Source organism: Mesocricetus auratus, unplaced genomic scaffold, assembly GCF_017639785.1.
Source record: "Mesocricetus auratus isolate SY011 unplaced genomic scaffold, BCM_Maur_2.0 Super-Scaffold_100014, whole genome shotgun sequence".
Classification (NCBI taxonomy): domain Eukaryota; kingdom Metazoa; phylum Chordata; class Mammalia; order Rodentia; family Cricetidae; genus Mesocricetus; species Mesocricetus auratus.
Genome location: NW_024429197.1, coordinates 39,810,080 through 39,834,980, shown reverse-complemented (window position 1 = coordinate 39,834,980; position 24,901 = coordinate 39,810,080). Strand labels below are relative to the sequence as shown.

Here is a 24,901-nt window from a genome sequence, read left to right as displayed (position 1 = left end):
AGAGAGCTCTATAGACTCCTCGTGCACTGAAAAAGATAATTCTGGTTTTAGCCACTAGCAGTACACACAGAAGGTGATTCATTTAGGGAACTTCTCCTTTTACTGGACCTTGGAAAAGAAAATTGAAAAGTGGGCATTATCTTTTCTGTCATCCACGATGCCAAAATGGAAGCGATCTGGAGGATGTGTAGAGATAGTGGGTGGCAGCTTGTAGAGCTCACCTGTCCTCTGCTGGGAATTCAAGTGTCCCACCCTAGCTGTGTAAGTTCTGACTTTCAAACCTTGAGTTTCCTTGTCTATAAAATCATATGAGTAACATTTGTGTTCAAGGAAAAGTGTTAGTGTGTATAAGATGACATTTAACAGCTGCCCTTTTGAATAGTTACTGCAGGTTTGTAGAAATATCATTAGTTTGGAGTATAATAATGTCTGGATATGTTTTGTTTTTCCTTTCAACATCACATGTTCTCCCAGTGGAGATTGTAGACTCGGTGGAGGCCTATGCGACAATGTTGAGAAACATCTTTGATTTCAATGCCCTGAAGGAGCTACTGTCTGGTCCAAACAGACTGAAGATCCGCATAGACGCCATGCATGGAGGTACAGACTTGTGGCTCTGCAAAGACAGGGGTTGCTTTCTGCTGTGTGTGCCATGATGCTTTCACAGCCCTCTTCTTAGGCCTCTGGTGGCCTAGACAGAGTTATTTCACAACCATTTCAGACCTCTGTTTACACAGTTACAAATCTCATCGTAGGCGTGCAGAATGGTAGAGATGTCCCTCCCGGTAAGCTGGTGTGAAGGACAGGGTTTTCACACTAAGCCCTGGCTTTGAGTCCCATGCAGCTGTTGTGGATACTCCTCTGTCCCCCAGCAGGTCACTCACATTCTTCTTGTGCACCCACATACACTCTGAAGGGTGACACTGGTATGCTTGCTAGCGCTCTGTGGTGGACATGTTCTCGAGCCCTGCCCCCGTCCACCTGCTTCCACATACTCTTTTTCTCAGCCGAGGGCAAGGGCAAGCCGAGAATTAGACTCAGCAGCAACGGGACGTGTATCTCCCCCTTCTTCCCCTGTGGGCTGTTTGACCAGGCCGGAAGGGACAACCATGTCTAGGAGCCGAAGCCATGAGACTTTCCCACATATGGAACATGAAGATTCTTGACTACTTAGGTTTTCTGCCCGTTCCGCAGTGGTTGAAAACTGTAATGTATCTGAGTGGCAGGGGTGTGGAACCCACACACTCGTCTGTGGTTGGGGAAGAATGCCTGTGCCTAAGCCCTTCCATGGGTCTGTGCAGAGCTTCCTGGTTCACTGCAGGCCACCCTGAGAAAATCTTCCCCTGCGGGGCTGCATCCCTCCATTGGCCCCCTGGTTTTGACAGAACAAGCCTACTTCCTCCTTCATGAGAAAGGTTTGCGTCACCCTCAGCTAGTTAGCAGACACGAGGGCCTCTTCTGTACGTGTTTGGGGAATGGGCAGAGACTTGGCAGCTGACTCCCCTCAATGACTGTTCTTATTCCCAAAGTGTGTGCATGTCACCCTTCAACCTTCAAACGTTTTAGTCAGTATTACGTTTTGACTCTTCGTACTTTAATTTGTTACAGTTGTGGGACCGTACGTAAAGAAGATCCTCTGTGAAGAGCTTGGTGCCCCCGCAAACTCAGCAGTGAACTGTGTTCCCCTGGAGGACTTTGGAGGCCACCACCCTGACCCCAACCTCACCTATGCCGCTGAGCTGGTGGAGACCATGAAGTCAGGAGAGCATGATTTTGGGGCTGCCTTTGATGGTGATGGGGTGGGTATAAGTACATTTAAATGAATTCTCATGCAAGCTGAGTCTTGAAGATTGGGGGAGGGTGGACAGTTTCTATCTGGCTACAGGAGTCTGGTGAGTGGCTCTCAAGGGCCTCTTATTGCACTGGAGGCCAGAGCCAAATGATTAAAAGACCCCCTTGAGCAGAAACAAGAGTCTTTGAAATGTGACCAGTGCATTTAATTTCAGGCACTCAAATTTGGTGAGTGGAGAGGGTTTAGGCCCCGTTAGGATTTAATGACTGTACTTCATAAGCTGCTGGAGTTCTAGATACTTGTCCTAAGGTAGGTCTCATTTAACCTTTAGAGAAGGTTTTCATCTTATAATGTATCCATGGATCCATTAATACTAGCTGGATAATGAAGCTATTTAAAGCTAATATAATGATTATGTTAAGAGAATTGCCATTTTATTCTTTCTGTAAAATGAAAATTCTGTGTATAAATTGCCCCTTTCATTGGTGACCATGTGAAAACAAAGGAGATTATGTCTTAGGTGTGTCGTAGACAGTAAGTGCTCTGTTTATTACACTGAGTTTTTATTTTTGTCGCTTTACCAGCTAAAAGCTACTGCTTCCTGAAAACCAATTTTCCCCACATCCAAATTTAGGAAAATTAAAGGGGCTCATAGCAGGTACTAGATCACAATGCACCTTCCAATGCACTTTGGGCTGGCATTTCCCCTCCCGTTCATGGGTGTTCAGCTGTGTGAGGCACCTCAGGAGCAGTGAAGGTGGCAGCCTGTCTGTTGGGTCCAGTATCAGATGAGGAACCCTGGTTTAGCAGCCCTTCCTTGAGGAAGTCTGCCTTTGTTCCTCAAAGGATGCCCAGCAGACCTGTCAAACTGCGTCAACAGCCAACATTTCCTCTCTTGTACATCCTTTCCCCCTCCTCTGGGAGAGGCATGATTGGTTCCAGAGTCTGGAAAGGTCTAGGAGGTTAAAGTTAGTGGGCCCCTGGAGGGAGAACAGAGAGTTTAGCTCAAAGCGGGGGTTGTGCTTACACGTTAATTGAAACCAGTTTTAACTCTTGAGCATGGAGGTGCCTTTGGTCCAACAGCACTGTACAAAATCCATTAAAAACCCAGTGTTTAAAGGCCAGTGTGAGTATAGGATCCATTTTGAATTTTCTATCACTCCATGGGTGATGGTTTGGTTTTGTTGACTGTTTGGTTAAAAGGTCTTACTTTGAATCTCCCTTCTTCCAAAGGATCGGAACATGATTCTGGGCAAGCATGGGTTCTTTGTGAACCCTTCCGACTCTGTGGCTGTCATCGCTGCCAACATCTTCAGCATTCCGTATTTCCAGCAGACTGGGGTCCGTGGCTTTGCACGCAGCATGCCCACAAGTGGCGCCCTGGATCGGTAGGTCTCTGTTCTTGGGCCACCTGACTCACTGCGCCTGGAGCAATTGTCCTTCCCTTTCAGCATAGCCAGAGACTGCAGTGTCTTTCTTGAATGAGGTGTTTTCAGGGTTAGCCCTCTCCTAGGCTCCCCCAGCGTCCTGCATTCCTGTTCAGTACTCAGGCCATCTGTTTGATTGGCTCTCCGGCTAGGCTGCCACTTCTACAGAGAAAACTGTTGGTTTGTTTGTTTGTTTTATCAGCATCCTAGATTCTGTTTAGCAGTGTGCCTAAATATCATGGGGTATACATATATTCAGTTTTTTTTAAATGAGCGAGTAAGTGAATGTTAGTAAATAAATGAATGTATAGTACTTTTTTTGTAGTCAAGGCATTATTCTTGAACAATGCAGGATCAATTTTGTTGAGCAGTGTGCTTGTAAAATAATTGAAAATAAAAAGTAATAAATAAACAGGGTGCTTTTAGAACATGTGGGGTGCTCAGGAATTTTTTTGCTAAATAACTGGTCAAGAGTGAATGAGTAAAAGGCCATGACCATGGGAAGAGAAGAGTGTATTGGTCTAGGCACTTACAATAGTAGCTAAGCCTTAGGAATGGTCCCTTCAGCAGGACAATAAATATTTTCCTTCTGATTAAGTAATTCATGTAAGCGCTGTTAATATTAAAAACTGTTGATAAGCCGGGTGTTGGTGGCGCACGCCTTTAATCCCAGCACTCGGGAGGCAGAGGCAGGCGGATCTCTGTAAGTTCGAGACCAGCCTGGACTACCAAGGGAGTTCCAGGACAGCCTCCAAAGCCACAGAGAAACCCTGTCTCGAAAAAAACCAAAAAAAAAAAAAAAAAAAAACTGTTGATAGCCCTACTTTACTGGGGGATGTCAAAAAGTCAAGGAGGCTGTTAGGCTCAGCCAGCTGGGAAGTGGCTGTGTCAGGATTTGAATGCAGAGCCTCAGCTCCCAACTGCTAGAGCATACAGGGCTTTCATTTTGGAGGCGAGGTGGTCACAGAATACTGCTGGCTTCTCTTCAGTTAATAAGAAAAGCATGATTGATGCTGGGATGGTGAGCTTCCCTGGAGTTCTTCATGTTCTCTATTGCCTGATCCTCCCTGGCACCCTGACTGCAAGACCGAGAAGCAGAGTCAGGAGTTGTCAGCCTTGCTAAGATGCCACAGCTGACCCAGGGCCGCACCAAAGTCCATGCTTCTGCCTCCAGACCTGACACTGGTGCTCCAAGCTGCTTGGTGGCCCTGAAATGCCTTCTGTGTCTTTTCAGAAGTACTTTAATTAGAATTTTTAGAAAAACTGATAACATGGATAGACTCAAAACTGAAACATCTTATCTGAAATAAAAGTTCTCTCCTGGTCCCCAGAATCGTAGATTTGATTCTCCTCCCTGTTAGAATCCAGATGCTTGCCACTCAGCTTTACTTGGAAGAAGCAGGCAGGCATCCTGGAATGCAAACCTCACTGAGATTGTATTATCAGGCAACTTCAGTTATTCAGACAGAAGGGGATTTTTTGGAGGGGGAGCAGGCGGGGTTTAAAAAGTCATTCCAGTTTGTCCTTCACTCCTTTACTTATCAGTGCTGGGAATCTGCTGCAGGACCTTGTGCATGCTAAGCATGCGCCCACTCCTGAGCTACAACTGCAGCCCTTCCCAGAGGTCTTCTGTAGTGTAAAGCTGTAGAGGAGGGGGTAAAAGATTTGTTGGAGGAGAACAAAACTGCTTATCAGAATGGGTGAGGCTGTTAGGAATGGAGACCCCACATCTAGCACATCTGGTGATAAGAAAGAAGCACTGGCCGGAAGCTGAGCACAGGCTGTGGGCCATCTGCCTGTGTGTTTTGTTTTGCACCTTCCCTGTGCAATGCTGACCCCTGTGTTTGTTAGGAGACACATCAAAACACCATTCTCCTGTCCTTTATGGGATGCTTGCCGATGTGCTTTGTACCCAGACACATAGGTTTAAATCCCCCGCCCCTGCTGTTTTACTCCTGCTAAACTCAAGTATTAAGCTGTGATCTGAATAAATCCTTTCTTCTCTTCTTCTCCACCTTCCTCTGAGTTCATACAGAAGAGCCTCTTGTGCCCAAGTTTTCTTTTCTGATTTTCCACTATACATAGAATTATGTCTACCTCTAAGAAGTGTTCAATGGGACCCTTGGTTACAGTGATGGTTGCTCCTCTCCATCCTGCAATGGCTCTGCTCACAGTCCTGCTGTGATGTAACTTTGATTTCATGCCTTTCAAGGGTAGCGAACGCCACAAAGATCGCTTTGTATGAGACCCCAACTGGCTGGAAGTTTTTTGGGAACTTGATGGATGCAAGCAAACTGTCCCTTTGTGGGGAGGAGAGCTTCGGGACTGGTAAGTTGCCCTCATGCTAGCATTTTCTCTCCCACAACTGCTGCCTCGGGGGAAAGTTTAGACTGCCTAGATCTTAGAATAGCAGCAGGAGCCAATGAACCCTAAATCAAGACATGATTTATTTATGACAGCCCGGTGAAGTATACACAGTCGCAAAGCAGTGGGCATATTTGGACAGGAGGGCTGGCTTTACTTTCAGAGGATCACAACTACCGAGACAGGAAGTTTGGGGGCCTCCTTGGCAGCATTGCACATTGAGTTCTCTAGGGATTAAACACACGATAAACACAGTTTTCTTCCCTTAGTGGCCAAGGAAACCTTAACAAATGTTTTCATTTCTAAGGAGAAATATGGTAGAGCAAATCAGATTTTTTGTTTTGTTTTGTTTTTATGTAAGAAAAGGTTTTGGCATGTCAGTAAATCTTTCCCTTTCATAGAGCCAAGTTTTCTATAGCAACAAATTATGATGTTTTATCAGGGTTAACTGAAGGAGACCTTGAGGGTGAAACTAAGTTGATGGGTGCTAAAGATGTAAATATCTAGCCTTGCATGAGGGCCTAGGTGTGAATTATAGCTAGAGAAGTGTGGCGTGGAGTAGGGCCTGGTGATTTCTGAGCCTCATTCCTGTGCCTTCCATTCTCATCTCTGCCAGTACCAATGCTGGCCTGAGCTCTGGCCTCCCATTGCACCTATGTCACTTGCTCTTCTCCAGACGTCTGCACAGGCACGTTCTCATTTCTAGCCAGCCAGGTTGCAGGGCACTCAAGTAGTCCCGTCTCTCTCTGCCCAACATTTAAAGTAAAGGGCCTCATCTTTGTGTCTCTTTATTACTATCTGATCACCCTTTAGGAAACAAAAAGTCAAAACCAACCATTTGCCAAGCCTTGCAATTGAGTGCAAGGATAATCAGGACCAAATACTGATCTCCTTTCTTCCGAACCTATAATTTGTGGTGGTAGGTGTGAGCTGATAGACTCGAGGCAGGTTTCTCTGAAGCTCTGAGCAGTTCACTGTTCCCAGGACGGGGGCAGTGCTTCTTGATAACAAAGTGACCTGGTAGAACTGAATACTAAAAAAGATAGGTGGAGTGTAGCAGTGGTGGTGCACACCTTTAATCCCAGCCGTCAGGAGGGAGAGGCGGGTGGGTCACTGAGTTTCAGGACAGCCGGGTCTACACATAGAAGCCCTCCCCACTCCCCCCCCAACAAAAAAGAAAGGACAAAGTCCCTAAAGGATGCTAGGTGTTCCAGAATTCTGAGTCTTTAATAAGAGAATGTGAAATGACTGCTTAGTCCTGTCCTACTTCACAAGATGTGGTCCTCAGCCAGCTGAGGGGGAGGTGTAGCGCCAGCCATTCTTCCAGTCCTCCTCTCTTTTCATTTTCGGTGCTAGGAACTGAAGCTGAGCATGCCAGGTGAACACTCCACCAGAGAGCTACATCCACAGCTCAGTTATACAGAGCTTCCAGGGAAGACGGCAGCGTCCCATGTCTGGGATGCTTCAGGCAAACCATCCCAATGGGACTAGGCTTAGACCCTGCTTATATTTATCTCAGGCATCTGTTACCTGCATGCCTGCCTCCTCACCTGTGTCTTTGTGCTACTCCGTAAGGATAGGAGACACCTTAGTACTTGGAACATGCTGGCGTTGATTCTTGGTTGTTGAATATAGAGTCAAGTTCATGTTAACACAGTTCCTGCCGTCCAGGCACTTACTAGCTCCCAACAAAGGCCCTCTGTAGAAGGAAAACCCAATTCTAGAGCAATCGTGAGGCTGTGTAGGAGATGTGCTAAGTGGAGAGCTGGGAGTTCCTGGGGGACAGCCCTCTGAGGGCTGGAATGGGTAGTGAAGGCTTTCTGAGGAAAGTCCTTCCCAGCTAATGCTAGTAGAGCACAGGAAGGGAAACAGGACTTGATGGCATCACACAGCTAGGGACTGGCTCTTCTTGGGCAAACCCTTCTTGAGAACTGTGCTGAGCCAACAGTGGCCACAGCTCATAGTCCAGAGTAGAGTATGGTCATGGGAGATGGTGGCCATAGCACAGAGAGGTCAAGGGTGCCATCTTGCATGAGAATGAGGTGAAAGCATTTGCAGGAGACGTTCACCAGGAGTGCATGGAAATTTCCACACAGATCTGCATGTTCAGGGGAATGGGAAGAGAGAGAGGGAGACAGGCAGGCAGACAGACAAGACACTGATAGTTTCAGAACTCTGTGTTGCTGTTTTCCAGCTGTCCCAGCCATCTCAGGCTGGCATCTGGCAGTGGCAGATGCCAGGGCAGCTCCGGAGATGCCCATGCTAATAAATGTAACCAAATCCCTAAACTGCTAACCCTGGGTTGACATTTTTCTTGCCTATGACCCAGAGCATGCCCTGACTGAACCCAGTGTGTCCTTACCACAAGGTGCTGATTAAGCTGACGTTCAATGACAGGTGTTGCAAGATGCTGAAAGGGCAGATTTCCTCAGGCTGCCTTTAGGCCCTGCATTGGAGCAAAAATGAAGACACAGAGAGAAACCCAGCACTCCCTTCCTGCCAGCGTGGGTGACTGGCTTCTCTTTCTTACATTTTAGTCAGCTTGCATTCTCATACCTTTAGGGGTTGGGGGTGTTTCTGTGACCTAGAGGAGAAAACATATTGGAGTATATTTTTCCATTTTCTTTTCACTATGTACAATGAAAGACATTGTTTTTGAAAGTTTAATATGGTGAATGGAAAATATTACTTTTCCCTAAAAATTCTGTTTTTCTCCTTATTGCTAATAGCATCTTGCATTTGCATTATAAAACATGCAACAATTTGTAAGTCTCCACTTGCTGGTCCAAAGAATGTCTCACGGCTGTGTGAGAAGGCAGCCTTCTCCCTCTTGCAAATGACAAAACAGAGGCTTTGAAAAAGTAATGCAACTGATTTAGACCCAAATGTCTCCTTGAAACAGCAACTCAAGTTGAGATTTTCTGTCTCTTACTAAAAAGCATTTTCTATTGAGCCACAGCTATGGAAGCAGGTTAGCCACTTCTCATTAAGAACTTTTACTATTCACCAGGAAACTAAAGGAAATAGAATTTAGCCAGCTTTCCTGGGGGTTAACCAGGTTACCTGAAGTTTTGTTCCATCCAAGATCAGTAGAACACAAGAGACTGAAGACCCCACAAGTAGACTAGAATGCATGTTGACGTCACCCAAGGTGGGTGCTTCGTTTATGGTAGTGAGTGGATTATTTAGTTAGTTCCAAATAACTTGGTCAGAGTTGATAAGACTTTTAGGTTTCGTTTTCATTTCTCATAAAAGAAAAAAAAATCTAAGTTTCTTATTTAGAAATGGAAACATATCCAAGCTTTCAGTCTAGCACCCTCCCAACTCTCAAGGAAGGAAAAAAGTTAATGTACTCTTCTTATTTATTAATTTAATTTAAAAGGAGGTGCCAGGTGAGATGTCACACACCCGCAGTCATCAGAGCTCTTGAGGGTGGAGGCAGGAGAGCTACAGGTTCCCGGCAGGGACACACAGGGAGGCCCTGTCTGTACAACGCAGAAGGGGTGGAGAGATGTGCAGCGGCTCAGGGCACCCATTGCTCTTGCAGAGGACACTAGCTCAGTTCCCACCACCCATGCTGGGTGGCTCTCAACTTCCTGTAAGGCCAGTTCCAGGGTTTTTGATACCCTCTTCAGCCTCCACAACCTCCTGCATGCATGTAGTCACATGAACACACACACAGGTTCACACACATACTCTAAAAATAAATAAAGCTTAAGAAAACTTTTTGTTTTCTTAAACAAAAAGGAAAAGGGGAACTATTGGAGTACTGATAAATAATTCCAAACTATCACGAATCTCCAGTATATTGGGGGAAGCTGCCAGAATTCTCAGAATGAACTGTTCCAAAACATCTCATTTGTAAAAGCCATGAGAAGCGGAGAGCTTTTTATTCCTTAAAATAGCAGTAAAAGCAAAAGTCTGTAGATAATGAAATTATGTAAACATTTCCAAAACATGTTATATAAAGCCTTAGAATGTACTGCCTGTAGTCTCTAGTCTTGCAGCATAGCATCTGGGTTTTAAGATGTCACTTCACTTCTTGTCCTGGCTGCTTCTTGTCAGCTTGACACAAACCTAGTCATATCTGGAAGAGGGACTCTTAATTGAGAAAATGTCTCCATTAGATTGGCCTTTAGGCAAGCTTGTAGGGAATTTTCTTGATTAATGATTGACGTAGAAGGGCTGAGCCCACTGGGGGTGCTGCTACCTCTGAGCAGATGGTCCTGGATGTATAAAATAGCTTACTGAGCAAGCCATAGGATCAAGCCAGTAAGCAGCATTCCTCCAAGACGTCTGCTCCAGTTCCTGCCTTGAATTCTTACCCTAACTTCTCTTTCCCCGCATTGCTTTTGGTCATGGTGTGTATCACAGCAATAGAAACCCTGACAAAGGTACTCTAAAAGTGGCATCCATCAAAGAGAAAAATATTGGAAAGACAAACTATTTTTTTAAAAAAGAGAGAAAACGTTGGAGAGAATGAATTAATTAACTTGCTCATTCATGTGCACAACCACAGTTAGTTCATTGCTAAATGTCACATGTTATATACTGGCCATCAGAATTGGTTCCAAAAACAACAAGTCTCTAAGAAGCAAAGGGTTAGTGGTGAAACAGATGGGAGGGGCTCAAGGACTATGGTTATCACCCCAGAGGTCTTGCTTGGGTTACTATAGGAGAAGAAAGAGGAAGGAACTCATAACTGCTCAGGAAAGTTGGGAGCTAGTCTTAAAGAGGAGAGGATATTTGAGTTGGGGCTAAAAGGATGAAGACACGAAGGAAAATGCCATTGATATGTTATTTATGATTTATTGAAACTTGCCTGAGGATTCAGAAAGTAAAGCCAGGCACAAGCTATAGAGGTCAAGCAGTGGTGATACACACCTTTAATCCCAGCAGCCGTGCTAGCTAGCCAGGCAGTAGTGGCATACACCTTTAATCCCAGGACTCAGAAGACAAAAGCAGATGCATCTCTCTCTGAGTGCAAGGCCACCCAGGGCTTCACGAGATTGAATCAGTCCAAAAGAATAACAGAGCTCACACCTTTAACTCAGGACTCATGAGAGGTATTTAAGACAGGAACAGGGTCACAGAACTGCCATTCATTCTCCAGCCACATTGAGGGAAGGCAGTCCAAGGCTTGATGAGAGCTCCTGGAGACAGGGTTAGCCCTTTCAGCCTGAGGTAGAGGTAAGAGCTAGTAGCTTGGCTGCTTTGCTTTTCTGATCTTCAGCTTGAAGCTTGAACCCCACTATCTGTCTCTGGGTCTTTTATTTATTTGTGTTACAATTGGTACCCAACATGGAGCTTGAGCCTATGTTCCTGAGATTAAGAGTCTCATACTCAAGACACCCTGAGCCATGTCCACACAGTGGCTAGCATCACTCCAGATACTCAAAGTACCACGGAAAACAAAATCAAGTGCAAAGGCAAGAAGGACAAGAGGACAAGTAAAGAACTCACGATGTGGCAGAATGGGAAATAAGATTCTGAAGACCATGTGGAGTCCTCAGAAAATAGAAAATGAGTTTACTATGGTGTATACTTTGTTTTGATTTTTAAAAAGTTAAAATCCTTAGAGTGAAAGTTTTGGGTTATGGCAGGCTTCTAAAGAGGGTCTTTCTACACACACACACACACACACACACACACACACACACACACACACACACACACAGTCATTCATGCAGAGGAGGTAATTTCTTAATTTTGGTGAAGATTTTAGCAAGAACCTCAGCAAAAAGAAGGATGTGTCCCAGTCACTTACAGGCTTAAAGAAAGATGTCCTAGAACAGGATTGCCCACTAGAGTTTGATATTTTGTGCCAACCTGCTTCTCAGAAGGGTGGTACCCATGTAATACAAGAGCACTGTAGTAGGATCTCATTTCCCTTATACTTCCCCTAACACCCAAGGTTCTAACTTAAATCTGTGGCTGTTTGTGAAGAAGTACTAGTTGCTCATTGTGGTTTTAATTTATCTTCCTAGAAATAGTGTCAGCTTTTTGTTACATTAGTTAATTACAGAATAACCAACTAATTTTTATATGAATTTCCATTGTATATTTGGTGTACTTGTGTTTATTTAGATCTTGTTTTCTTCTTATTAATAACATTCTTTCCTAGACTAAATATTGTAAATATCTGTTTTACAGTTATAAATAATATAGATTCTTTAACTGTATCAGTGACCTTTAATTTTATTTATGTCATAGTACTATGTAGAAATAAAAAAAGCATTTTAAAAGTAGATGGACATGTCGGTTTCTCTTTATGAATAATGGATTTGCCTACATGTATTACTTTCAAGAATAAAAGGAAACTTACATATGTTCTGGTATTTAAAGGCTTTCATTCCCCCCCCCACACACACACCTTTAACCATTTTTTAAGACAAGTCTTCATGTAGTCCAGACTGGCTGTGAACGTCTGATCTTCTTCACCTCTGCAGTGCTGAGATGACATGCATAAACCATCTTACTTATCTAGCAGGGGTTTCAACTTCTAAGTCTGAACTGTTTGCTTTTTAAGGGAAGAACCCTGGAGTTTCTTTATAGTAGTGAGCCCGTTATGCTAACATCATTCAAAGCAACCCGTTGTTTTCCCATAGGCTCAAGGTGAGACTTATTGAGTCTCCCCTGTGTCTACATCTCTATCTCTATCTGGGTGCTTTGCTTTGTTCCATGGTGCTTCAGGCTGTTTTATTTACTGAAATTTACAATAGACATATTTTCCTATTGTTTACTTAAGATTGATATGGGACCTTTGCTCTCACACTAATTCTTCGTAATTGATACACCAGGCTGTACAGAATCATCCCACAGATGCTATTGGTGTCTGCCTTTGATCCCTACGTTTCTTCCATTGTTTGTCAGGACTGTTGTTGAACACAGAGTCCTTTCACAGGCTGGAGTCCTCGGGAGAGACCTTCACTGCTTTAGCCTGTGTGCTGCTGGGCTTGCTCCCAAGGCCTCTTGAAAAGCCAAGTTTCTTGTTGCCTTGCAGGTTCCGACCACATTCGTGAGAAAGATGGACTGTGGGCTGTCCTGGCCTGGCTCTCCATTCTGGCCACCCGTAAGCAGAGCGTGGAGGACATCCTGAAAGACCACTGGCAGAAGTTTGGCCGGAACTTCTTTACCAGGTCAGACACAGTCTGGATTGGGTTTGAGGGATTGTGGGGAAGTGAGCAGAGAGACTTCTCAGGGACAGTGTCTATCCTGTCTGTAATGACACTGGCACCCAAGCTCACACAGCTTCTGTAACTGGGGACTTTGAAAGTGATCTGCCCAGGGTGAAGATGAAGTCAGTTTTTAAGCCAACCAGAAACAACAAGGATTTTAAAAAATTAGTTAACCTAATCAAAAGAATAACCATTATTTATAAGCACTTTAAATATACCCATTGGATAGGCAGGGTAAAAACATTGGGTTTAGAGTCACAGAAATAGATTTGAGCTTTATTTTGTTTCTGAGTTAGTAGGGCATTTAACTTCTGTGTTCAGTTTTCTCATTTGTAGAAAGAGGAATAGTGAATATTGTAAATTTGGCTATTGAGAGGAATAAGTGAAATCAGAGTCTGAAGATGTTTCTCCTCAGTATTTATCCCTGGCATACAAATGGACTCTGGATGCCCATCCCACAATGAGGGATGCTCTCTCAGCCTGGACTCTTGGGGGAGGGCCTAGGCCCTGCCCTGAACAAAATGACAGACTCTGGATATCCCCCATGGAGGGCCTCACCCTCCCTGGGGAACAGAGTGAGGATTGGAGGGACTGGGGGGTTTGGTGGAAGGGCGTAGGGAAAGGGGAGGTAGAGGGAGCTTGGATTGACTTGTGAAGCAACCTTGTTTCTAATTTAAATTTAAAAAGAAAACATATTCTGGAAACAATGCTCAGTTCAAATCAGCTTTCTGACTCGTTAAATATAACTCCATGATATTGGTCAGCATCTCATCCATTGATCAACAAATATTTACTATCTGTTCTTCTTTCTCCCAGGTACTGGTGGTTCTGTAGGGAAGAAATATTTAAGAACACTTAACAATTCTTTGCCATATACACTTGTATTTTTAAGAAGTGTTCAAATGTGAGGAGTGGGCTACAGGGTAGCTGAATAGTGAGGCATCCATGTGGTCAGTGTGTGTGAGGCTTTGGGTTCAACTCCAAGTACCCAAAATATGTTTTTACCAGTAGTGTTTTTCATCATTTCTAACTTGACTATCCCTACTAAGTGTAAAAATCGAATAGTTGTTTCCCTGAATCTCAGTATTTTTATGAAAAGGGATATTAGATAAAGTGTTTATATTTAAGAAATTTATAAATATAATTTCATTGGCCCTCAGTTACATTTTTGTTTTATTTTTATGTTTTTTTAAAAAGATTTATTTATTTATTATGTGTACAGTATTCTGTCTGCATGCATGCCTGCAGGCCAGAAGAGGGCACCAGATCTCATTACAGATGGTTGTGAGCTACCATGTAGTTGCTGGGAATTAAACTCAGGACCCCTGGAAGAGCAGTCAGTGCTCTTAACCTCTGAGTCATCTTTCCAGCCCTATTTTTATGTTTTTAAAACAGGAATTCACTCACTATACTTCTCTGGTTGGCCTCAAACTTATAAAGATCTGCCTGCCTCTGCATTATAGGTGCTGGCGTTAAAGGCATGTGCTGCCATGCCTGGCTATTTTTTGTTTGTTTGTTTGTTTGTTTTATTCTTATTTTTTCCTTAGTTGAACTTTTTATAAAATGGGTACTAGATGTTTTTAAAAGAAAAGTATGTAAATTCCAGAACTGATAGTCTATGGTCTTCAGGAAATCAAAAATATCAAACCTTAAGCAGCTTGAACTCCTTAACCTTTTAAGAGGATTCTGATTAAATTGCTCTTTTGTTGAATGCATAAATAAAAAACTGCTCTGTGTTATCAATGAAGAAGTTCTTGGAACCAATCAGGAATGTCCTTCCTAGGAGCAAGAACACCTGGTAATTGACGGTAGCAATCATGGACACTCTAGATCCAGAGTGTCACAAAAGCACCACCATGTTTGTTACTATGTTCTGTGGTGTCATCTGAGTCACACAGACACCATGTAAACACTCCTTGAATAGACATACGCATGAATTGATGAGGGACAGCCGCCAGAGTGGAGTAAGGTTGAGTGGTGGTCAGAGCTTCACTGTTGGTATACAAACACACCTCCATATTGGAAATGGTTCACCATATTTTTACTGCCTATCAAATACAACTGCAAGTCAAGGACTGCAAATCCAGAACCCCCATTTATGATTATGCTGACTCCATTGTACCCTCCATTCACTGAGCAATAGTGCTAGTCAACTTCGACACCGGTGTCTCACCTGAGCCTTAAGACAGTTATTTGATGAGACAACTGAGATTCTGAGAATCAGGACAGCTGAACCATCAATGCAGGTAGCAGCTAGTAAGTAGAAGCTGGAGACGTAGCTTGCCTGTCTGGTTACAAAGCCAGGATTCTTTCCATTCCAGCCCTCTGTGTTTGGGATTTAAAAATCGTCTTTCCCAAACACTCAAAGGTCACAGGCATAAAGCACAGAAGCCTGGTTGTAATTTCTTGCTCTTTATCATTTTAACTGGGGGAAAGTGCCAACTTCAGGACAGAGGGGGCTATTTTGTCTCGAGTTCATAGACTCCCGGAGCCAGAGTAAGTTGGCTTTAATTCTCCAGTATTCCTCGTGTCTCAGAGGTGTTATCTTGCACATCTTGTACTCGTTTCGCTATAGCAAACAAATGGATTCTGCCATCTTGAGCCTCTAACTGTTTCAAGAGGACATGTACCATCAGGTTAAGAAAGCATGCCAAGGTCTTTAACTTCACAAGAAAGAGGTTGAAAACAAGTCTTGAAAGAAAAAATAATAATCACAGACTCTCATTTGCGCTACAGCTATTTTCTTTTCTTGACCCCTTATCATCCACTTCAGGCATCCCTCTGCCAGGCTGAATTTAAAGCAGAGTATACTCCCTGCTGAAGGAGGCTGGGAGTTAACTAGCATACCTACTTAACTTTTGGCTGCTTATCTGGTCTCTGGTATTCTAGCCTTGTCCTAAGAAATTCTGTGGCTACTAGAACCCTGCTCAGCCACAGTCTCATAGCTCCACACAGGTCCAAAACTGAGGGCAGGCCCAGCCTGCTCCTCATAAGAGCAAAAGGCATTTAAACTAGAAGGACCAGAGTCGTGTGGTATGACTGAGAGTTCATTGGAGGTAATAGAACTGGTCATGTTCCCTCCTCAAGATGTAGGGATGCTATCCCCTTGAAGCCCTTAAAGCATCCTTGAACCTCTTTCTTTAGAAAAGCCAACCAAGGAGTTCTCTGGGTTCAGAAGGTCCTGACCCTTTCTTCTGAGCCTTCCTTTCATCCCCAGCACGCACCCTCCCTGCTGACTGACAAGCTCACAGCTTTTGCCAGCCTGCTGAAGTTACTTGGCTTTGGGGGAGTACCAAGCAAAGGATGATGACAGTGCTACTTGCCTCTGATGCCCTAAAGTCAGCCCAGGGGTTTCAACTACCTAACTTCTTCCAGGTACGATTATGAGGAGGTGGAGGCCGAGGGTGCAAACAAAATGATGAAGGACCTGGAGGCTCTGATGTTGGACCGCTCCTTTGTGGGGAAGCAGTTCTCAGCAAACGACAAAGTCTACACTGTGGAGAAGGCTGATAACTTTGAATATAGTGACCCGGTAGATGGGAGCGTTTCAAGAAATCAGGTAGGAACAGATCACGAGTATGTAAGACTTACCCCAGAGTGTCATCTCTGAACCTCAAGCAGAAAAATGACAACGACTCTAGGTTGTGTTTCCTTGGTAGGCCTGTTTTTCTGGGGTGGTGGATGTCAACTGGCTTTCTGGAAGTTCCATGTGACTCTCGCAGGGAGTTGGTTTTTTTTTGGGGGGTGCCATAATTCTTTGCAGCCCCCTATACCTCCATGTTAGAACTCTGAGCCTAGATGCCAGGAAGATTTTTGTACACCCTAAAATTATACCCAAGATGCCAAGTGGAATGTCTAGAAAAGTTTTAAAGATGTTGAAAAAAATTGCTGTGGCCCTAGATATCATTCTCTTTCTTCAGACATGATAGCAGTATGATGTCATGAATGACATTGTATGTACTCCTTTAATATACTCTAGATTCCTAATAAAGAGTATGCCTCCCCAAGGAAGGCTTCCTGGTTAGAAATTCCCACTGTTGTTATCTGTGGCCATCTGACAAGACAGTGCTTAGTAGGACTGCGTAGCTGAGAATCTGGCCTGTCCTGTGTGGTGACAGATGTCTGGGGTTTCTCATGATGGGTACCTAAGGCTCCCAGCTGGTCACCCTTCTTGCTCCTTCTCACAGTCATTCAGCACCCAGGGTCTGCTCACTTTTACATCTGTTTCCTGTTGTCAAGGAATGAGGTCATGCCTGGGAATTCAGAAGCAGGGACAATTAAGGGGATAAAGGTGTTGGTGCACCTTAACCCTCCTGCTTGCTTTTCTTGAAGGGATGCGGAGCTTACCTTGCTTCCTTACCTGGCATCTGCCAGGTTTTTGAGGATGTGGGTGTGGGAAGACACTGGAAATCCCCCTGTAAAGAGTAGAGCCTCCCCATGGACACTTTTAGTGCCTGGTTCTAGCAAGTGGTGTAGCCTCATGCCTTCACCATGAATGAGGACTCTGGATCAGTCCGATGGCCGTAGCTTAGGTTTTTCAGGAAGGAGGCCTGTAGAGGAGAGAGCATCCCAGAGGATGGCAGAGCAGCCCAGAGGTGGTTGTGCAGCATTAAGAGCAAGAAGACAAGTTCAGAACACAAGGCCTCAACTCTGCAGGCACCTCGTCCATGAGAGGGGGGGATGGCGGTGGCATCGTGGGAAGCTGGAGCTGTGCTCTGTGCCACAAGGAAGGAGACAGCAGTGCCACTTTGTAGGAAACTGGAGCACTTAGTGGGAGATGGGGTAGGAGAGAAAATGGCCCAAAGTAAACATAGGGAGGAGGTTTTAGAAGCTTCCAGTTGAAGCGTGGGAGTGAGGACAACCCTGGTACACTTCTAGAAAGGAAAACCTGCTGGGTGGGAGTGAACGTACCCTCTCTGTTGAGTAGCTAGAGAACACCCTCTGTGTGTACCATCTGCTGTCCTCACGTCAAGTCTAAAGAATGGCACAGCTAGGGCTGCGAAGTGGTGACAAGCACCAGGAGAGTGTCCTTCCTTCTGATCAGTCTTCGGCATCATAGACTCATGTAGAGTGAAGGGCCCCTAGGCAAACGTCTCACGTAGCCTCTTTTGCTTACACTGGAAAATAGCTGTCTGAGCGTCTTCAACCTCTCCCTAAGTAAGGCATGAATGTACTGGAAGGAAGGGAAGGAGAAAAAGGCCCTGCACCACCACGGATCTCACTTTGAGTGGTCAGTCATCCATGACTGGATCATGCTGGGTTCATATGAACATCTGCTCCTACTGTCCAGGGCGCGTGGCCCCTTTCTGAGATTCCCTCCCAGTGCTCTCTACAGAGCCCTTACTCTCTTCTGCAGTTCCCTCCAGAGCCTCAAGTCAAATCCTGCATCTAGCAGCTTTACTTAGTTATTAAGCTTCAAGCCAAAATGACCAGTCCATGAATCACAGGGAAATGGGCAGGGATGAGAGCCTTATGCCGTGTAGCATCACCAAGATTGTATCTCCCAGATGACCCTGGCAATGCTGCTCCTACATTAGTTAAGCCTCTCTGTCTGGATGCAGTGAGGCTGATGGAAGGCAGACTCACAGGGCTCGATTGCTGCCATCGATCAAGGATCTAATCCCCCAGTGGATAAGATTGGGTCTCCAAATGGACCCCTCATGTCTGCCAGTCTTCAGTCTCCCTTTCAGCCTTCATGGGGAAAACCCTTTGCTTATCTTTTTCCAGGGCTTGCGGCTTATTTTTGCAGATGGTTCTCGTATCATCTTCAGACTGAGTGGCACCGGGAGTGCAGGGGCCACCATTCGGCTGTATATTGATAGTTATGAGAAGGACGCTGCCAAGATCAATCAGGACCCCCAGGTAATGCCTATGCCCTGCACCCTGATTCATTATTTTAGTTCAAGAGAGTGACTGTGGTCCGCTGAGCCTGTGGCATCACTGCCAGTTCTCAACGACCCATCAGGTCACAAGCTCTACTTGCTTTCTCCTTTGTCTCTGAGCCCATTGCATAAATACACTCAGTTACCAATCTCGTTCTCTCTGTCTACGTCGTGTGTGTGTGTGTGTGTGTGTGTGTGTGTGTGTGTGAGTGTGTGTGGCATATGTAGTGATGCATGCTTATGTGTTCCTGGAAGCCAGAGAAAGATGTCCAGTGCCCTGCTATCATCTACCGTATTCTCTTGAGACAGGGTCTCTCACTGAGCCTGCAGCTAGGCTGGCAGCTGGCAAGTGCCTCACAGTTCTGTGGCTCTGAGTATGTGCACAGCCATGTACAGCTGGTTGTGTGTGGGTTCTGGAGATGTAACTCATGTGGTAATACTTACATAGCCCTCATACCTTCCCTAGTCCCTATTCATTTAATTCTCAAATTGTATAGACTGTTGCACAGAAAGGCAACCAGCACTTTCTAGGCATGTGCTCTATTCAGTGACAGTTGCACCAGAATGGACCTTTGCATCAGTTCATGTATGATGTCTGGCCTGCCCTTGGTCATATATCGCTTTGCTTGATGGGTCACCTGCTCTGACAAAGCATTTGCTGGTTCCAGCTTTGTCAGGTCAGGGACAAGCAGGGACAGGTAGTCTTATGTGTCTTGCAGGAAAAGTCTACTGACTTGCAGCCTACTGGGTTGGGTGCCTGTGGAGTATGTAGCAATGAACAGGGGTCCTGGACTTCCAGGATAGTCACAAATGGAGGAGCTAAGAGGATAAACGGTGCACTGAGGAGTTTCCCCAAGTGTGCTCTCCACAGCACTCATCTTGGCAGATGCTTCTGAGCCAGAGCTTGTATCCAAAGTGTGCAGGGAACACAGCATGTTTGCTCTCTCCATAATTCACTGCCCATAGTGTACCATAAAGGCTAAGGAAACGTACTCTAAAAGATGCTCATTTGGATGGCATCTGCTGAAGAATTCAACAGACATTTTCCAAAGGCATATAAATGGCCGGGAGGTATGTGACAAGGAGGCCCTGTCACAATTCCTAAGGGAAATATAGATGAAAGCTACAATAAGTTACAACCCCATCCCAACTGACTGCTGGCAAAGGGACCAGAGATAAGTGTTGATGCCGGGGAATAGGACGCACACTGGTATTGCAATTTTAAAAATGTGTGACCACACACACACACACACACACACACACACACACACACACACACACACACAAACAAACCAGTTACAAAGGACTTCCTTGCCATCAACAGTCTTCGTCTGGGTGTGTGTCCAGAGAAACTGGAGCCTTTATGCTGAAGAGATGGCTGCCCCTCCTAGCCAATTGCTGTGCAGCTCTTCTCTCAGTTCCACTGTGGTCCAGCTCTCTTACTGTCAGCAGGTGACGAGATAAAGTGTGACTGAGTCACACAATACAAAATCATCCCGTCTTAAAAATAAGGGAGTCCTGCCATTTGCAGCCGCAGGGTAAACTTGGAGGGCATTATGCTGGGTAAAATAAGCCAGTCCTAGTGAGACAGATGCAATATGAACTTATTTATTTGTGGAAGAGCAAAAGAAACAGTTTAACTCAGACACAGAGAGAAGGGTCATTAGCAGGGGCTGGGTAGGGTCAGGAGATGTTAGTTAAAAAGGGGTAGGGACTTGCAGTTGGGCAGGATGCAGGAGGTCTGGAGGCTTCATAGCCACGATGATGCCTGTAGTTAGTAATGCTGCATCAAGTGCATACATTTTTCTAAGAACCGTGAAGAGATTGGATGTGTCAGGTAGTTTGACAGTAATCACTTCACTATATAGTTCCTGTTGGGAGCTGGGAGTTTGGCCTGATGGCAGAGTGCTTGCTTAACATTTGTAAACCTCATCATTCTGCAGAGAACCAACTTGTTAAAAATTATATTTGATACCTTAAATATAAACCAATTTTTATGAAAAAGAAAGGAAATAATGTGTGTCATATGTATTTTTTCACAAAGCCCCTTTTCTTCTAGTGCATAATAAAATCTTGTAAAACTTGAATTTGGAGATTCCTAGTATAGTGGCTTTAAGCATATAGGTTGTAGAGTTAGGAAGGCCTTATTTTAAATTCTCTTCCCATCACAGAAGACCCGTGTATGTAGGTGAATTGTTCCGTGTTTTTGTGTCTGTGTTTTCTTGTATATAGAATGGTGCAGTGACAACTTTACATCCTGGTAGGGATGTGGGGAGACAGTGAGTTTTAAATGCTTCATCACTGGGGCTGGCACAAGAGATCAGCTTTTAAGAAAGGTCCAGTCAGGGCTGGAGAGATGCACAGAGAGGTTAGGAGCACTGGCTGCCTTTACAGAGGACACAGTTTTGGTACCCAGCACTCACGTGGTAGCTCAGAACCATCCATAACTCCACCTTCAGGAATCTGAGACTTTATTTTGACTTCCATGGGCACTAGTCATATGTGGTACACCTATATACATGAAGGCCAACACCCGTATACACAAAATAAAGGCATCTTTAAAACATTAAAAATTAAAAATCAAAAGAAGTTCAAAGCTGACAAAGTGGCTGAGCGAGTAAAGGCACTTGCTACCAAGTCTTATGACCTGAGTTTGGACCCCAGAAGCCACATGGTGAAAGATTAGAACTGGCTCCCCTAAGCTGTCTTCCTAGCTCCTCGTGTGTGCTGTTTTATGCCTCTGTGCTCATGTATGTGTGCATATACACATGCATGCACTCTAAACATGTAATAAAGAACGATTCTTTTTCAACTTTTTGACCCTGAACTTTTAATTGTTAAAAAAAAAAGCAAAGAATATCATCCTGGTGGGTTTTAGTTTTGTTTTGTTTTGCTTTATATGTGGTTTAGTGATTCAGAACCCATCTGCATTGTTCCCAGCAAAGTGTCCGAACCTTTTCATTTTGCAAAACTGAAACTTGACCTTTAGATACAGCATGTTTTTCTGTCAGTCCTTGCAGCCAACCCGCTGCAGTCTGAACTTGACTAGATACATCGTGCATAGTTGTGTTTGTTAAAAAAGAGCCAAAGGAGTCTGCTTCTCTGTCACACTTTTTCCAGCAGCCAGGTTCCAGTGTCAGTAATCTCCACATCCTTGTGTGGTTTTGGCTTCCCTAAAACTTGATCCAAAGGCCCTGGGGCCTGCACTGCAGGCCCTTAGGATAATAGAGAAAGAGAAAAGGAGGAAATCGGGAATGGTTATCTCTCTTTTTATCTGCAGGATAAAAGCCTAGTCTGCGCTAGACAGAAGGGATGAAAAAAACATATTTCTTCTGAACCTAAATTCCCAGGATGGAGGATCATGCAAAACATTTGGGGTTCTGTCGTGCCTGCAGATACCACCAGCGACCTGGGGAGTGTCTGCCTTTCCTCTAGCTGCTGTGTCTAAGGCGTGTGGTGGTCTCAGCTGCTGGAGCTGGCTTTCCCAGTTAGCGTTGATTTGATGTAGATGAAAGACAGTGGCGGCAAGAAAATGTCCTGTTTGGGCCATTTGTGTCCAGTCACCGTACACCTTTGGTATGGTGTGATGTCAGTTTCCTCTGTAAAACAGGTAGTTTAACTAGATGTAGTTTTCGTTTGTCCAATATCAAAGATGATTCCTTTCAACAGTGGAATCCACATCCCCCAGTAAGAACTAGCTGTGAAGGAGGGGGTTGCATCTGAAAGATCTCTTTGGATGCAGTGGGAGGATCAGCTTAGAGGATGCAGAAGGACCCAGCTAAAAGAGCAGGGTTTTAGTAGAGTCATGGTAGAGGGTTGCAGAGAAGTGGGTACCATGGTGATGATTTACAGCACAAAAGTCTCCTAGGCTTGATGCTTGACAGGATGAATGTGGGGGATATGGAGAGGAAATACCCAGAATGCTTTGCAGGGTAGACCCTGGAGTTGGCTCACTGAATTAAGGGGTGCTAGGGTCAGTCTCTATTACTTAAAAGAGCTTCAGGTATCTTGGAGCCCTGGAGTAGGTGGTTGGACTCATGGACCAGGGATCTGTTTACAAAGTGATGGAAAAGTTCTTCCCTTTGTGTTTCTCTCAGGTCATGCTGGCTCCCCTGATTTCCATAGCCCTGAAGGTGTCCCAGCTCCAGGAGAGGACAGGACGCACTGCCCCCACTGTCATCACCTAGAAAAATGGCCGACGTGGTACGCCCCTCCACCCAGGACCTAGCCACGCCACCTGGTTGAAGAGCATGGACAGAAACAGTGTATTCGCCTGGGCTTTATAGGACTTCATTTTTTTACTTCCCACCTGATGAATCGCCATTTGTGAGACACTGCCACTGTATGTGGGGGAGGGAAAGCAGACCTGAGGGCTCGCACTCACCTCTGTTCCCTCTCTTACCCTATTGAACTGCTGCTGTGTGGGCCTCTGTCTCGTAGCATCGGGTACTGTTTACATCACAGTGTAAATCTGGAAGCTGAGGGTCAGCAGTAAGGCCATCTTCTGTCTGTAGGGTGTGCCCAAGATGTGACAGCAGCCCCAGCAGCAACAAAGGCCATCTTCTGTCGGCAGAATGTGCCAGTGAAACGATATTGAAGTTTCAGCTCCACTGTGAAAGTCTCCCCATTTACTGTTTACATGCAACCTGACAGAGTACGGTTTCTGGTGCCTTCTCTCGAATCAGTTCTCCCCCTGAGTGAGACATGCTTGTCTACAGATCTCTGTGTTATTTTGCAGCATGGTCCCATCTGCACAGATATTTGGAATATTAAAGCAGAATGCACTACTGTTGCCTGCTGTCTTCTTCACTCTTAACTTCAGAGAAAGAAAATAGACTGTCTGCCTTGTTTGAGAAGCGGGGTAGTGTATTTTGTTTAGGGGTAGTGGTTTGTTTGATGGGGGGAGGATTATATTTTGTTTTGATGTCCTAGCAAGAAAACCTTGGTTTCTGGGTAAGTTGAAAATACTTAGATTTAAGAACTATAAATTTCAGTTCCATCAGGACAGTGACCATTGGATACTCCAAGGGTATTAAAGAAAGCTTGGTGCAGTAAAGGAATTAGGAAAGAAAGTAATTTTCAGATCTGGTGGATCTGGTAGAGCAAAACCATATGAGTGGTTTGCAGTACTAGCTGCCCCAGGCCTTCTGACCTTCTGAAGAGGCAGAAGAACCCTCAGACTTTGTGTAATCTTACACATTTATATCCAGCCCAGAAGGATAATATAGCAGTTAAAAGTGTGGACTTGAAGCCAAGTGACCTGGGTTTGAATCATACCTGAAACCCTGATTGTCAAAGTGAGAGATGAGATTGGTTCTGACTTTGAGAATGTGGGGATCATTAGTGGCATAACCCCGTGAGTGAGTACAGTATCTGGTCCACGGTAAGTTGTCAGATAGTAAGGGTTGTGATGAGGAACACAAATTATAATATTCACAGTTTGTTTTATGTGTTGCAAGGATCTTGCAACACAAAAGTACTTCACTCTATTGACTATTCCGGAAAGGGCTCAGAGATACATACCTCCACTGTACTCTCCATTATAGGTGACAGATGAGGTTTCCAATGTCACCATTTAACAAGGGAGTCAGCCAGCAGCTGAAGATGCTGCTGGTGGTGATGGATGGGTGCTGCTGTAGAGCTCACTCCATGCCAGGCACTGCTCGAAGTGCTTCCCGTGTGCCCTGGAATGCCCAGTGATTCCATGAGAAAGGTATTCCCATGTTACAGGTGAGGTGCAGTTCCCCACCAGAGTCACAACCCCTGGAAAAGTGTGGGTGCCCCCAAGCAGCCCAACCTCACAGTTCACCACTGCTCAATATTACCACTTTGTGTCTAGACTACATCTAAGAGTGGGAAGGGTGTGAAAACATTATTCTACTTATTAAAGGTTGTTAATGTGCAGCCAGAGTGTTAAGAGACTTAGTGTAATACTACTGTTCCCTCAAGAAATCGAAACATCTGCATATATCGGTCCACCAGGAAATAAGTACTGGCTGAGGGTCAGAGGAAAGAAATGATGTGAAACATGTACTATTGCCCTCAAACTGCCTGTAGAATTGGCTGGGGGATCAGATCCAGCATAAGTAGAATGCCATGAGTTGAGAGGACAGTACCTGCTGCTGGCATTCACATTTTCCTAGCATCTATTCTCTCTTAAATGTGGAGACAGATGCCATCCGGAAACCCTCCAACCAAGAAGTTAGCCCCATGTTAGTGAGGTCAGCTGAAACCTAACAGATGTTTAAGCACCTTGCC

At 44.8% G+C, this 24,901-nt stretch overlaps 1 protein-coding gene across 2 annotated transcripts in view; it reads left to right on the top strand.

The window, feature by feature from the left end:
- Pgm1 (phosphoglucomutase 1) overlaps window positions 1-23,435 on the top strand; it is a 55,305-nt gene extending 31,870 nt beyond the window's left edge. For both annotated transcript variants that reach the window (XM_005074331.3, XM_021229657.2), the window contains exons 4-11: window positions 475-600; window positions 1,609-1,799; window positions 3,026-3,180; window positions 5,432-5,547; window positions 12,587-12,722; window positions 16,137-16,320; window positions 18,489-18,623; window positions 22,741-23,435. In XM_005074331.3, the coding sequence (XP_005074388.1) occupies window positions 475-600; window positions 1,609-1,799; window positions 3,026-3,180; window positions 5,432-5,547; window positions 12,587-12,722; window positions 16,137-16,320; window positions 18,489-18,623; window positions 22,741-22,830 (1,133 nt within the window). In that variant the 3' untranslated portion in view covers window positions 22,831-23,435. The remainder of the gene's footprint in view (window positions 1-474; window positions 601-1,608; window positions 1,800-3,025; window positions 3,181-5,431; window positions 5,548-12,586; window positions 12,723-16,136; window positions 16,321-18,488; window positions 18,624-22,740) is intronic.
- The last annotated feature ends 1,466 nt before the right edge of the window (window positions 23,436-24,901 follow it).